General features: G+C 35.7%; 1 protein-coding gene across 1 annotated transcript in view; it reads right to left on the bottom strand.

Moving 5' to 3' along the window:
- Nucleotides 1-12,935, bottom strand: part of LAMA1 (laminin subunit alpha 1) — a 73,987-nt gene that overhangs the window by 30,327 nt on the left and 30,725 nt on the right. The window contains exons 22-34 of the mRNA XM_010708786.3: nt 12,722-12,865; nt 12,176-12,355; nt 11,373-11,558; nt 10,557-10,684; nt 9,353-9,473; nt 9,087-9,224; nt 7,314-7,435; nt 6,081-6,167; nt 5,629-5,822; nt 4,570-4,712; nt 2,182-2,280; nt 1,145-1,256; nt 813-975 (exon numbers count right to left, since the gene is read on the bottom strand). Coding sequence (XP_010707088.1) covers nt 813-975; nt 1,145-1,256; nt 2,182-2,280; nt 4,570-4,712; nt 5,629-5,822; nt 6,081-6,167; nt 7,314-7,435; nt 9,087-9,224; nt 9,353-9,473; nt 10,557-10,684; nt 11,373-11,558; nt 12,176-12,355; nt 12,722-12,865 — 1,817 coding nt within the window. The remainder of the gene's footprint in view (nt 1-812; nt 976-1,144; nt 1,257-2,181; nt 2,281-4,569; nt 4,713-5,628; nt 5,823-6,080; nt 6,168-7,313; nt 7,436-9,086; nt 9,225-9,352; nt 9,474-10,556; nt 10,685-11,372; nt 11,559-12,175; nt 12,356-12,721; nt 12,866-12,935) is intronic.

Raw genomic sequence — 12,935 nt, 5'->3', positions numbered from 1 at the left:
AATAAAGAAAAGTTAAATTATCAGAAATATTCTTGGGCTAATTTTTAATCTCCTGAAGCCAATTCTTATAACAGACACTTTTCTGTGCAACCTATCCTAGAGAACTTGCTTTAGCAGGGGATTGGATGGTCTCCAGAGGTACCTTTTAACCCCCATGATTCTGTGATTCTTACAGTTGTCAGTGGGAGCTAGCCTACGGCAATACTTCATATTTTTGAAGGTGGAAAAAAAATGTTGCTGGCTGTTGGAATAGTTGTTGTTTTAGTTGTTGGCAAGTCTGGTAAAATGACATAAATAATGAATTCAAAAGCTATTTCAAAATAACCTTTAAATGCAGGCAAATTGAGACAATGAAAATGAATTTTAAGCAGTGACTCAGACATTGAATAAAATGCCCTGGTTTCATATGCAAATCTAGTTGATACATATTCCAATGACAATATTTTACCACGTCTTTCAGTAGATCTTGAGCTTGCAACTCTCTGAGACTGTTTTACTATGTTTCCAACCCACAAGAAGATGCGTATTCGGGCCAAATCTGAATCAAATCAGTGAGTCTTTCCACTTACTGCAATACATCATTGTATCACATCCAAACAAACAGGGATTTGACTTTACTGATATCATGCGAGATGCCTAAATATCTTCAAATAACGTAACTCCAAATGCAGAGTTTTAACAGCCTCATCTGAGCTAGTTACCATAACACAGTCTATTACTACAGAGCAAGGATTCTCCAGATCTCTCTCCAAAAAGCAATACTGCATAGTACAGACATATGTGAACCAAAGTTCCCAATAGAATAGGCTTACTTTAGGACACTGGTAGCATTATAGTGCCATCGAACAAAATCTCTCTTGCGCAGATCATTCAGTAGGGTTGAAATATCATCCAGCAGGCTCTGAGATGTAACATTTGACAGTGGGAGGTCCAGGCCTAGTGTTTCATTTAGCGACACTGCAACTTCAGCAAGTACTAAATAGGAGAGTGAAAGATTTAGTCACACCATTGATAAAGGAATATGTGAACCTCCTAGAGAAATTGCAGCACTTCTGTGTTCTGTGTAAACAGTTCTTTAAAAGCTACAAAGGAAACACCCTTGTAAATTCTGCAAAGAAGTGGAAATATCTTAAAAGCAGGATACCTTTGATGGCTGTATGTACTGTTTCAATAAATCCACTCAGTTCTTTACTTTTACTCCTGGTTTCCTGAGTCATTGTGTTAAGCTGCCAAGCTTTTCTCAAAATTCTAGATGACTAGAATAAAATCAGAGATACGCTTTAACAATTTTGTTAAAACATTGATTAATTAATGATAATTGCTCATCTTCTTACATTTTTTTCCAATAGTGAAAATACTTTGAGAGAGGAGACTACTTTATTAACAAGGCAGATCTAGCTGATTCAGAAATGTGATGCTTTCATGCTGCAACATTGTTATTTTGAAAGTTCCATCCCCTGATATGGGTGAAGAACAGTTTTATCAATTATTTTCACAATTAATAAAACCATAATTACCGAAGCTATTACTTTTGTATAGTAAACACCACATACTTGTAAACATCAATTCTTGTACCTTAAGATAATTCCTCTTGGCAATAACAAGGCTTCTAGGGCAAGCACCTAGTTCAATTAGTTGCACATGTTCAACAAATCATAGGTACATATGAACAGCAAATGAAATGTAATGGCCAAAGACTATTGTAAACTCTCCATTTACAAATTTTCTGGTGTTAAAGCTGAATAAAGAAGATAAATGTTGGATTTTTCAACAGATACAATTCTGCTGAAAATATTTTAAATACAGTGATGTAAATATAAGACTTTCTGATGAGTAATCAACAGTGACTATTTTAAATAAGCTCCACTTGTTGGAACCAGTGAGAAGAAAAGCTCTTCAGTTTTAGGGCCTTAAACGATCATATTACAAAAAGCTTCGGAACTTCAACAGAAACCATATAAATCACCCGTACAGTATCATAAAATGTTGTAGCTTGCTGAATAATTCCATAAACTGGTTAACCCCTCTCCCCAGAAAGACTACAGAATAGACAGAATTCTTTCACTGAAGTCCATAGATTTAAAATAATTTCTAAGCAATACTCTAGCATGTATGTTCAACGCTATGAAGCCTGAAAAGATTTCTCCACAAATGGCTAGGAATTAAGAAGGCAGCACCTACCTCTTCAGGCAACTGATCAACGTCTCTTGACAAACTCAGAAGACTTTCTTCTGCTGTAGCTAACAAGTACGTTGGATCCTCTCTAGGACCTATAAAACCCTGTAAGAAACAACACACTAATGTAAAGAGTCCATTGTGTGTCCAGAATTTTACTGGGAAAAAATAACTATGCAAACTATTTAGACCACTTATATTTTTGAAATGATGTTTTTCTAAGGCACATAAGATAACAGAACAGTTACATACATGTAGCTGATGGAAAATAAGTTATCATTTCTATAGACAGAAGGAAATAAATCTCCAAATCTCGCTATGTCATGCTTTCAATCCAATAATAAAGGGGAATCAATGTTCAGCTTTCCCGATTCTCAATTTCTCCACAGTCTGAGCTGTCCAAATAATCTACTTTCAGAAATTCAAAGGTCCATCAAATTAAATGTTTCCATCCAGTACCACATCTACAATTTCAGCAGCTGGTCACATCAAAATAGCTGTATCTAGTGTATATATTAAGGATGGCCCTGGAGCTATGTTTCAATGTCAAATCCAGTGTGTGGCACTCAGGAGTTCATGATCTTGGCACTCAAATAACACAATCAACCCTGCCCTGAGGAACCCTTAGGCTGTATTTGGCTTCAAGGCCAGCTCAAAACTGCTGTGTATGGCAATAAATAGGCCATTGTATCTAACTGATACCTTCAAGGCCTGCAACAGAATACCACTTCTCTACAAATGCAACACAACGTAAGGGACTCTTAACAGGAGGGCAAGTCTGGGTAAAAGTTGGTTTACAGTGGGAGGGACAGTCCTTCAGCAAAGACCTATATTTCAGATAAATAAACACAGGGATTTTACAGATCTTACTTTTGTACAAGAAAAGAGGGAAGAAAATCTTTCATTATCACAAAGCACAGGAATGCCTTCTTACAAACAGAAGAACTATGAGACTTCCAACTTAGCCTCAAGATTAAATTGTTCAAAGAACACTGTGCCTTCACATAAAAAGAGAGGACATCATAGTCACAAGAGCTTTGTACATTGTTAGATCCCTTAAATATCACATGTCCAAGTGAGTGACATCTGGTTTAGATTTGATTTTGACATAAAAAGATATGTATTAAAGGAGAAACTTACACTGCCTTCATTTGCACAAAGAATTTGACTATATAATTACATAGATGTTATGTATTGAATAATGCTTATGCTCCCTGAAGACAATGTTCCTATACAAACACAAAACAATTACAGAAAGCAAGTCATTTGTATCCTTAAAGCATTACAATCATTTGGTATGATTGCGCCTTCATGGCATAAAGGAAGGAAAGCAAAACTGAAGCTTTATAACAAAAATACTAGTAACTAAAACTAAAGGATAAGACTACCTCTGTTGAAGCATAAACATGTAATTTAATCCAGTTTGCCTTCAGATATTGTAATTATTAAATTTGTGAGCACTTGGATTGGAACTCAGTCTGCCTTACACTTTAATAGGTGAAATTTTAATTCAAACTCTCCATTTGCAGAATCCAGCAGCACATGAAGGCTCATGTTATTCTGATTGTGGTGCGATATGGTGGAATACAAAGACAGTAGTTTAAATTCTATCTTAGAGCTTGTCTTTCCTCAATTACTACTGGGCAGACTTATCAACAAATATGCTTATTTTAGTAGTCAAGTAAAGTAACTACTACATTAAGTAACAAATATTTTTACTTATCTCTGGCTTTGCACAGAGATGACTAGAATTTAACCTGCAACAATAATTGACCCTATAGGGTTCAATAAAATTAGTATTTGTTTAAGGCAGCACAGGAGCTAGAAGGACAGCTTTCTACAAACAGTCTGAAAATATGCAAAACAAGTATTCTAATAGCTTTTGTCTCCTAAGATGGAGAACAGAGGATGGCACGTGGTCAGAAAACTGTAAGGAAAGCAAACAGCTGCATCCAATGACCCCTGTGTAATGGATAAGCAGTTTGTTATACTCTTCCCCAGGACTCTGACAGCTCTTCAAAGGAACTAGAAAGGGACTTGGTCTGATGCTTCAGTATAATTGCTGAAAATTATGCTCTTTAAATTCAGTAAGTCTAGGCCAGTCCTAAGGATCCACACAATCCAGATGAAACATGCACATATAGTACATTCAATAATTATACTACTGATTGCAAAATATATTCCGACATTTATTTAAATGTCAGTACGACAAAATAAAAGAAACATTGGCAATTAAAGGGCTTAAGACTAATTTCTGTAATGTTCTTAATCTGGTGTCATTTACAGGTAAGCACATGAATTTCAGAAGGACCTCATTTAAACTACTGTCAGTGGCTGCAAGCTTTCCTTTAAAGGTGTGACTAAATATTTTTACTACTTGTATGTTTGTATTACCTTTAAATGTTTTGTTGCATTCTCCAGCTCTGATAGTATCCCAGAGGGCACATGGACAATACCAGTAAGGTTCAATGAAAGTATGTCTTTACTGAGACTATCCAAGTTGTTTAGCAAAACTCCTGTGCAGTTGTCATCACAAGCTAGACAAACCATTTCAAAAAGGAAAAGTAACATAAGCATTTTTTGAAAAAGTAACCAAATACTGCTATGGGTTGTTGTTGTTTTGGCTTCTTTTTTTTTTTTTTTTTAACATATTTACACAGCATGTGCCCTTACTTTTTGTGTTAATACTGATAGAACACAATTTTGAAAATGCAGGCTTGTATTCTTGCCCTTCCATGCCCACCCCAGAAATGGACCAATTCTAAACATGCTATCCTTAGGTTAGAACACATTCAAGCTTTATTGATCTTGTTGTCTACTGAGCTTGTTGTTATACTATACACATATTGCAGCTATTTAGTTGTATTGCTGTAAAGCCAGGGCAATGCCCCTAACAGCTACCAGATAGGTTATGAAGACACCACAATGGAAATAGATTCCTTGTGGGTACATTTATTTCTCATTTTCTTATATAAAGCAAAATATGAGTCTATATTCCTAGTTCATTGTAAAAGCAGTTACTGTACTGAGTAGGTCTTTCTGCTATCAATTCTCTTGGAATGACTAATGATTGATAGAGCATGCCTGTACACATGAGATGATTCATTAAGTATTATTAGAGCAATATCACAGGCAAAGAATAACAGACATAGGAATTCAATGTTTTCAAATAAATAAAAGTATGGTACAAACAACAAATAAGTATTAAAGTTATCTTTACTTAAATATGCTCATAGCGAGCATTGGCCAATTTCAGAATTAACTGCTGGTCTAATATTACATTTTGTACTGCAGTTTCCTCTTAGAATAGAATCACAGAACAGTAGAGCTTAGATAGGACCCCGCTGGGTATTGATTAGTTCAAGCCTTTTATAGAGAAAATAGACTAATCACTAGAAAAACACTCATGGAATAAACCAAAGCCCAGAAGTAAATGATTTCAAAGCCACCTACAAACACACTCTCCTTCCAGAAGAAGATGTCTTGGTTCACACTCCTCACAGAGCTGTCCTGTCACTCCCTGCTTACAGAGGCACTTGCCAGTCACGCGATCACAATTAACATGAACAGAGCCACTTGGATTGCATCGACACAGATGGCAGCTGCCTCCGGGAAGCTGAGGGTCACCATAATAGCCAAGGGAGCACCTACAATGGGAGGAATGAGACAATAAACATCAGGGGATATTCATCATAAAACCAGATATTATGTTTATCTTTGTGAATCACTGATAGTGAGTTTTGATTAACAGTTTCTTTACAGTAGCTAACAAGTCATGAAGTTCTTCCACACGTAGCCATGTATTTACTTATGAATAATCTATTCCGAGAAAAGGTATGGTTTGTATTATTCAAAACTGTCCTTGCAATGTGGGGGAAAAAATTGAGGCATTGTGTACAACTCACTTTTCGCAGTACTGTCCTTCATAACCTGGGAGACAAGCATCACAGTGGTAGTCCTGGACGCCTTTCAGGACACAAGTGGGACTAAAACTGGAGGATGGAAAAACAAATACCTGCTAGCACAGAAATAGAAAATCATGCAATGACAGAGAATCTCATTCAGCTACAGATTGAGCATCCTCTAGCAATGGGCTAGAATATCTATTTTGTTTCTTATAAAGATTGCTTTCCTCCAGTGCAACTCCTTTACTGTATATCATGCTAAAGCATCTTACAACTTTTAGTTTGAAAGATACAACTGCTTAAACAAATTGAAAGAGATCTATTTTGAGTCATCTAATACTGGTGACTTCTCACTTCCCCTTCTCCAGAACAGCTGAGGAGTTAAGCTTTTTGTGTGCCAGAATGGAAGCTGTCAGCCACCTCCTACTCCAACGATAGTTTTGGTGTCCATCATTCACTTTCAAACACATCCTCTGTGTCTGAGCCATTTCCTAGCTCTGTTTTGTCCTGTGCATATAAATACACTGGCAATCTAGAACGTTGCAGGCTTTCTGTATTAATACACCCCTCTGCAAAATATATTCCAAAGAAATCAGCATACATTTATAACTATTGTTTTTTATCCACTTTACAGATGAGGAAAGTAAGATGAGGGAAATGCATGATATAATATTTATCTAACTGATAACTGCATGAGAACTTTAAGAGTAGTCCTACTCATGCTCTGACTCAATTATCTAAAAGTAACAGCATTTTTCAAGCTTTTAGACGAAAAGTAGTCTGAAAAACATTTTGATTTTAAAAATAACTGTTTGTCTACAAACATACAAAAATTTCAACAAAGGAGTACTTGATTTTATCCTACTATTCATCCCATTAGAAACTCCTGAACTGGCTGGAAATGGCCTGAAATACTGAAGAATTGTCTTTAGAAGGAAAAAGAGACCCACATTTGAAACTGAAATATGTCAGTGCAACTTACTCCATTATCTATAAAATCTGAGACAAAAAAAATTGCATTAACCTTTTTCTTTTAAATCCTCACAAAGTTATCACAAGATGTAAACTCTGAATTTAAGTTGTATTTGCTAAAACAAGTAGCTTTCAGAAAATAAAATTTAAGGACATGCAAAATAACTATCTCCTATTGTCACAGAGTATGGGGCATAGAAGGTAGGACATACAGCAGAAGGCATCTGGAAGGCTAAATTGGATTTAATAAGTTTTGGTTACCTAACAGGGTTGGCTCTGGGACAAGCACAGAGAGAGCAGTCGTTGACAGATCCAATTACTTTTCCATAGTAGCCTGGGGCACAAGCACTGCAGTAATCACCAACTGTGTTATCTCTGCAGTTCTGGTACACAAAAAGGAATTCAGACAGTTTAAAACAACAACAAACAAGAAGAATTTTATCTTCTCCCCAGACCATAAATGCATCAAGTCTTTAACAATCGCATCTAAATGTCACCACCCATTGGTCAGCATTCTCTGGATAGAGGGATGTTTTATGCAAAAATAAGCAAAATGCCTGCATATTTTCCATTCCATCGAGCAGACTGACTTTATATCTGTTCTGAGTTTTCATTAAGATTTGTATACTTCTACTTCCACAAATCCAATTTAGATCAGGAAATCACAGTACAAAACAAAAAAATTGTCCTAAAAAATATCTAATGAAAACATTAAACAGGATAGCAAAAAGACAAATTTGAATGTTTCAAGAAATGCATTTGGCAGCTATAAACCAATAAACAATCACAGCTAAGATTCACAGGTGCTGTATTTAATTTGCAAAGAGTACTCATCAATAGCCAGTGCTATTAATATTAAAACATTAAATCAGTATTACAAACATAATTAAACTAATACTCTCCATTAATTTTTTTTCTTCTTTTCTATGATTCCTATTTTTGTGAGTGTGTAGATTTTACAGGTTAGCAGAGTACAATAAGTAGTAACAATACAGCTTTCTACTGCATGGGAACAGAAGTCAGAGGTGAAAATCATTTCTTTTGCCTACACAATCCAGATGGAAATCTTTAAGCAGTAAACTTAACATGTGGGTGAGTTGCTACTCCTGCAATGAGAGAATGAGAGAATGAATGACTTATTCTTTAGTATGAAAGACCCGTGTGGACTGGCCTCATAGTAATGAGAACCATCGCTCTTATTCATGAGATTCAAACTTTGGGTGAAAGAATGGCTTACAAAGATCCTGAAAGACTGAGGAAACTTATGAAAGGACTTCAAAAATGAATTCTTCAGAAGTTGACTTCGAAATAATCAACTCACCACTGGACAAATAAAGCAACTAAAAAACCATTAGGAAAGAATACCTGGTCATTGAATCATACCAGACAAGGGACTTATGTCTTCTTTGGATAGCTTTTGGATAGTTGTAGACAGAGTTGTGAGCTCACTCACTAGACAAGAAGAGGCTATGTGCTAGTCCTGTGTGACCTCTCTTTTTAATTTTTGGGACAAAATGATGGAAATGAAAAAGTTAACCCAGCTGAAGCATAACCTTAGAGTACTTTAGTCTCAATATGCCAAAAAGAGCCTCTCTAAAGAAGCTCAGAGCACATTTTCTTCAAGAGAGACAAAGAATTTAACTTCGATCTGGTCTGTAGCATGGAATGCCTGAAGTGCTTCCTTTACTTCTCCTATTTTGTGTGATTAAGCAGACCTTGGCCAGACCAAGGAATAGAAGATCAAAAAGTAACACAGTAAAGTAGATAAACTGAACTTATACACACAAGTTATTTTTTAAAATATAATTAAATCTAAAATTATTAACAATTTTGAAGCTAGTGACCAAAAACTTGATAATTTTACTGAATAGACTCTATGGGAAATAGTACGTGAATTTAGAGATGTGGATAGGGAAAATTATACTTTTTCCAAGCAGTATAGCCACATACTGTTCCCAAAAACTCCTTTCATAGATTACCATCATTGCATGTTCAGGTGAAACCAATGCAAAAAAAAGCATAAATTGTACATACCAAGCACTTTCCGGTTTCAGGATCGCAGGTTTCACTGTGATTATTACACTGACATGGCACACAAGGTGCTATGATAGTATGAGTCTCTCTTACACTGAATTCCTTAGGCTTCTCCCTGTAGTATCCTGGAGCACAGCTCTATTCGTAAACAGAATAAAATTTTTAAAAAAGGAAGATTATGGCTGTCAAAAGTTATGAACAATTCTGAAAGCCATTTGTGTAACTTCATTATTATCTGGCACAGAAAGGATTCAAGGATTTAGTACCTGGCAGGAGAATCCAGCATAGCCAGCAGGACATCTACATTGCTCTATAAGATGAGCTCTAGATCTGCCTAGATGCATCTCTTCAAACTTCACTGCAATTTCCATTGAGATATTTGCAATTCTGTAAGATAAATGTAGAAGACAGCATGAAGATCTAGAGAAGGCCTAGCACCAAAACTAAGATACAAATATTTTTATGTTTCAAGGTAAGAGCTACCATATACTCTCCCATGATCCTCTTTTCCACATGGAAGATATCAATGCGCATGGCAGGGAGATTGGAATTAGGTGATCCTTAAGGTCCTTTCCAATCTAAACCATTCTATAACTCAGTGAGTATGAAACATCTCAACAAAACCTGAAGATTTTTTCTATGAATGTATGAGATTTAGACATACAACAAAAAAATCAGCAGTTCTTCAAAGTAATATATGTTGATTCTCATTGGTCTACAAAAACTGACAAATCCACCATGGAAAAGTGTGCACTTTGGTCTAAAGAGAAATACAACAGCTCTGCTCCATGGATGTTCTTAAAGAGCTAATAATAACATAGTTTACAGCCTGTGAATCTAATAATCCCATATCTGGTGGTAGAACCACTCTACTGATGTAAAGATGCAAGAATATAGGGTTTTTGTTGGATGCATCTCTGCTTGTCTTGTTGTTTCTAAACCAGTTGATGCAGTGATCATATAATATCTCCTTCCTTTCATTAGTAACCTAGTTCTGTTCGAGATGGTAGTAAAATGTTATTTTTCTGAGGTGGGAATATTTCACTACGATGGCCTATAGTATACAAAACTACAGGAACTGACCAGATTTGTACAGACACAAGAACTCAGAGGATCATATGTTTCCATTCTTCTATTGGAAAATGAAAAACAAAGAAAAAATTCCCTACCCATAAAAATAACTTGGTAAAGAAATAATATAGAAAACATCTAGCTATATTGCCCATCAAGAAGAGCACTGTATCAACCTGTAAGGCTTTGTGCTTCTTTATGGACTTTTCTATCAAAATAAGCAGCAGATATTTTTAAAGGCAATACATGTTTTCTTATCAAAGAGGAATTTAAGTCAGAAATAGGAAATTGCAGATTTCTCTAATTTGAGTTAAATATTTATTGCATAGTTCAGCTGGAAATATTTCCAAGTTAAACTGCAGTAAATGCAATAAAATAAGTAAACACTTATTACTTTACCTGCTTTGCTGTAATCCTTGGCCATAGGCTGCCTTGATAAGGATGTATTCAATATTGCTTAGCACAGACATGAAGTCAGAACGTGAGACAGGCTGGTCAGACACAGAATTAAAATACTTCCAAGAATTCTAGAGGAACACAGCACACATCAAAACCATCAATGTTTAAAGCTCATTTAAAGTTAATGGTCTCTTTCTTCCCATACATCCTTTCGGAAATACAGTCAGTGACTGAGTCTATACTCTTCACCCCAGAAAATCCAGCACCTCGTACTAGGTTAGAACAAAATGTGTTTTTATATCATTTCTCCTCTCTTTTCCTACCATGCCCCTAAATTCCATGCCTAAGTTTCTACAGGTCAGCAGCTGTGGCACTTCCTTCTTTTTTTTTGCTAGGTCTATAGAACAGAGACAGTCAAAGGACCAGGATTACGCAACACTCTTTTTGTGAGCAGTTTGAACACAGACATTTTCTATGTCCTGCCTCCTATCACAACTAGCTCTCATCTCAGTCCCAGGCAGCAGAGCCTTAAGGACCAAATAAGGTCACTGTATTGAAATCTGAGTTTCTCTTTGAAAACCTTCCTACAGCAACACCTTCAGCACTTCCAAAAGAGGAAACGTTAAACTTTATCTGCTTCTACAACACATTTTTCCCAAATTTTTTTTACATGAAATAGATGCAATGTAATCCAGTTTATTTGAGATAAGGTACGCATTTCTCAATGTATTTTCTTAAATATATGGGGCTTCTCTGCAAGAGAAGCATCTCACATGAGAAATGCATGTCCATTTCAACACCAATGTTTTAGCTTACCTCCTTCATTTCCACTTCTTTCTCACTTCTTATTCCATTTTCTGGAGAAGGGCTGTCCACATATATGACCAGTTTGCTGGTACGACCACCTTTCATTAGAATCTGTGGCTCAAAATTTGAGGTTCCAAAGCCATCCAAAGCATAAAAAGCAACACTATATCTCAGTTTGCCTCCGTATGCCATGAGCTGTTTGGATATAAAATTGTTACTTCTATTTATCCCAAGGTTATAGCTACTAGTTATAATGTCATCAGAAGATTTGGAAAGTGACAGTTCTTTGATGAATTGGCAATAAAACATGAAAATTGACTTAAACTCAGCAGTTTTTACACCAAGGTTAAACATTTATTTCTAAAAAGCAGGCAGTTTCTTCTTTTAGGACCTCTCAAGGTATATACTCAGTTTTCACTTAATTCCTATGCAGTAGAGATTCCATTATCTACATACTGAATCTAGTGTCAAAGTTGAAAGCCCTTTTGAGTTTCTAAACTAAAATTGAATATATCACGCCTTTCTCCCACATACAGTTTCTGGAAAGTAATACCATAATTAAATATGGGTGTTACCCATTTATAGAATCAAGAAAAATCTCATTAGAAAAGGGTAATGTAAACATTTATAGCAAGCACAAAACTATATAAGTTCATTTATACAATTATATCAATTTATATAATTTTATTACCTTCTTGAATTAAATAACACGTAACAATGTTGTCAAGATAAAGTGACCATTATACAAAAGAGTGACATTAATAGACTAAAGAAACTATCCAGACATCATTCTAATTATTTAATGGTCCCACCTGGTCTCCCTGAAACTGCTCTGGTAACCTCCAGTAAAATGTTTCTGTATTTAAGTACTTTCTGACAATGGCAGCATCCAGTAAAACATCGGGAAATTGTGAAAATACTCCTTTGACTGTTCCAGTCAGGTTACTTTGAGCTACTACATGCAGAACAGACTGGTCTGGAGTTAGCGTTATCTACAACACAAAGAGCAATGGATTCATTTAACAAAAATATTTTACTGTGATGTAATATACTATTAATAGTCATAGTTTTCTTTAGATAGTCAACAATCCATTTTAAAGTTACAAAAGCTCATGCCAAAAAAATAGGGGAATATTTTTTAACTCAATTTTTTTTTCAAAATGTATGGAATCAAACACAAGTTTTCAGAAATAAGACTTTACTTTTTTTTTGTTGGTTTACTATAAGTCACTGTCCCTGTCAGCTACTTTATTGCAGTTCACCTGACTCATGAAATGTATGCAGCCTTTTGGTACACCACAGTGGTATCATGAGCATAACACCAAACTGCATGCACACATTTATGTCACTCTACTTACGGGAATTCTCACATGATCTTCTACTTCCAGACAAGATGTAGACATCCCAAAACAGAAACATGGAGTACAACCTAGCGTGTTGTTAGCAGACAGAGCAAAAGTTCCAGGTTTACACTCACTGCACTGTAGCCCAAACACATTTTCCTGGAGGAAAGAGAAAAAAAAGCACAGCAGTACACTCATGTTACTTCGCTAGCAGTATATTTAATTTCAA

The sequence above is a fragment of the Meleagris gallopavo genome, chromosome 3 (genome assembly GCF_000146605.3).
Source record: "Meleagris gallopavo isolate NT-WF06-2002-E0010 breed Aviagen turkey brand Nicholas breeding stock chromosome 3, Turkey_5.1, whole genome shotgun sequence".
NCBI lineage: Eukaryota > Metazoa > Chordata > Aves > Galliformes > Phasianidae > Meleagris > Meleagris gallopavo.
The sequence above is the reverse complement of the archived record's forward strand: the minus strand, read 5'-3'. Positions and strand labels throughout refer to the sequence as shown.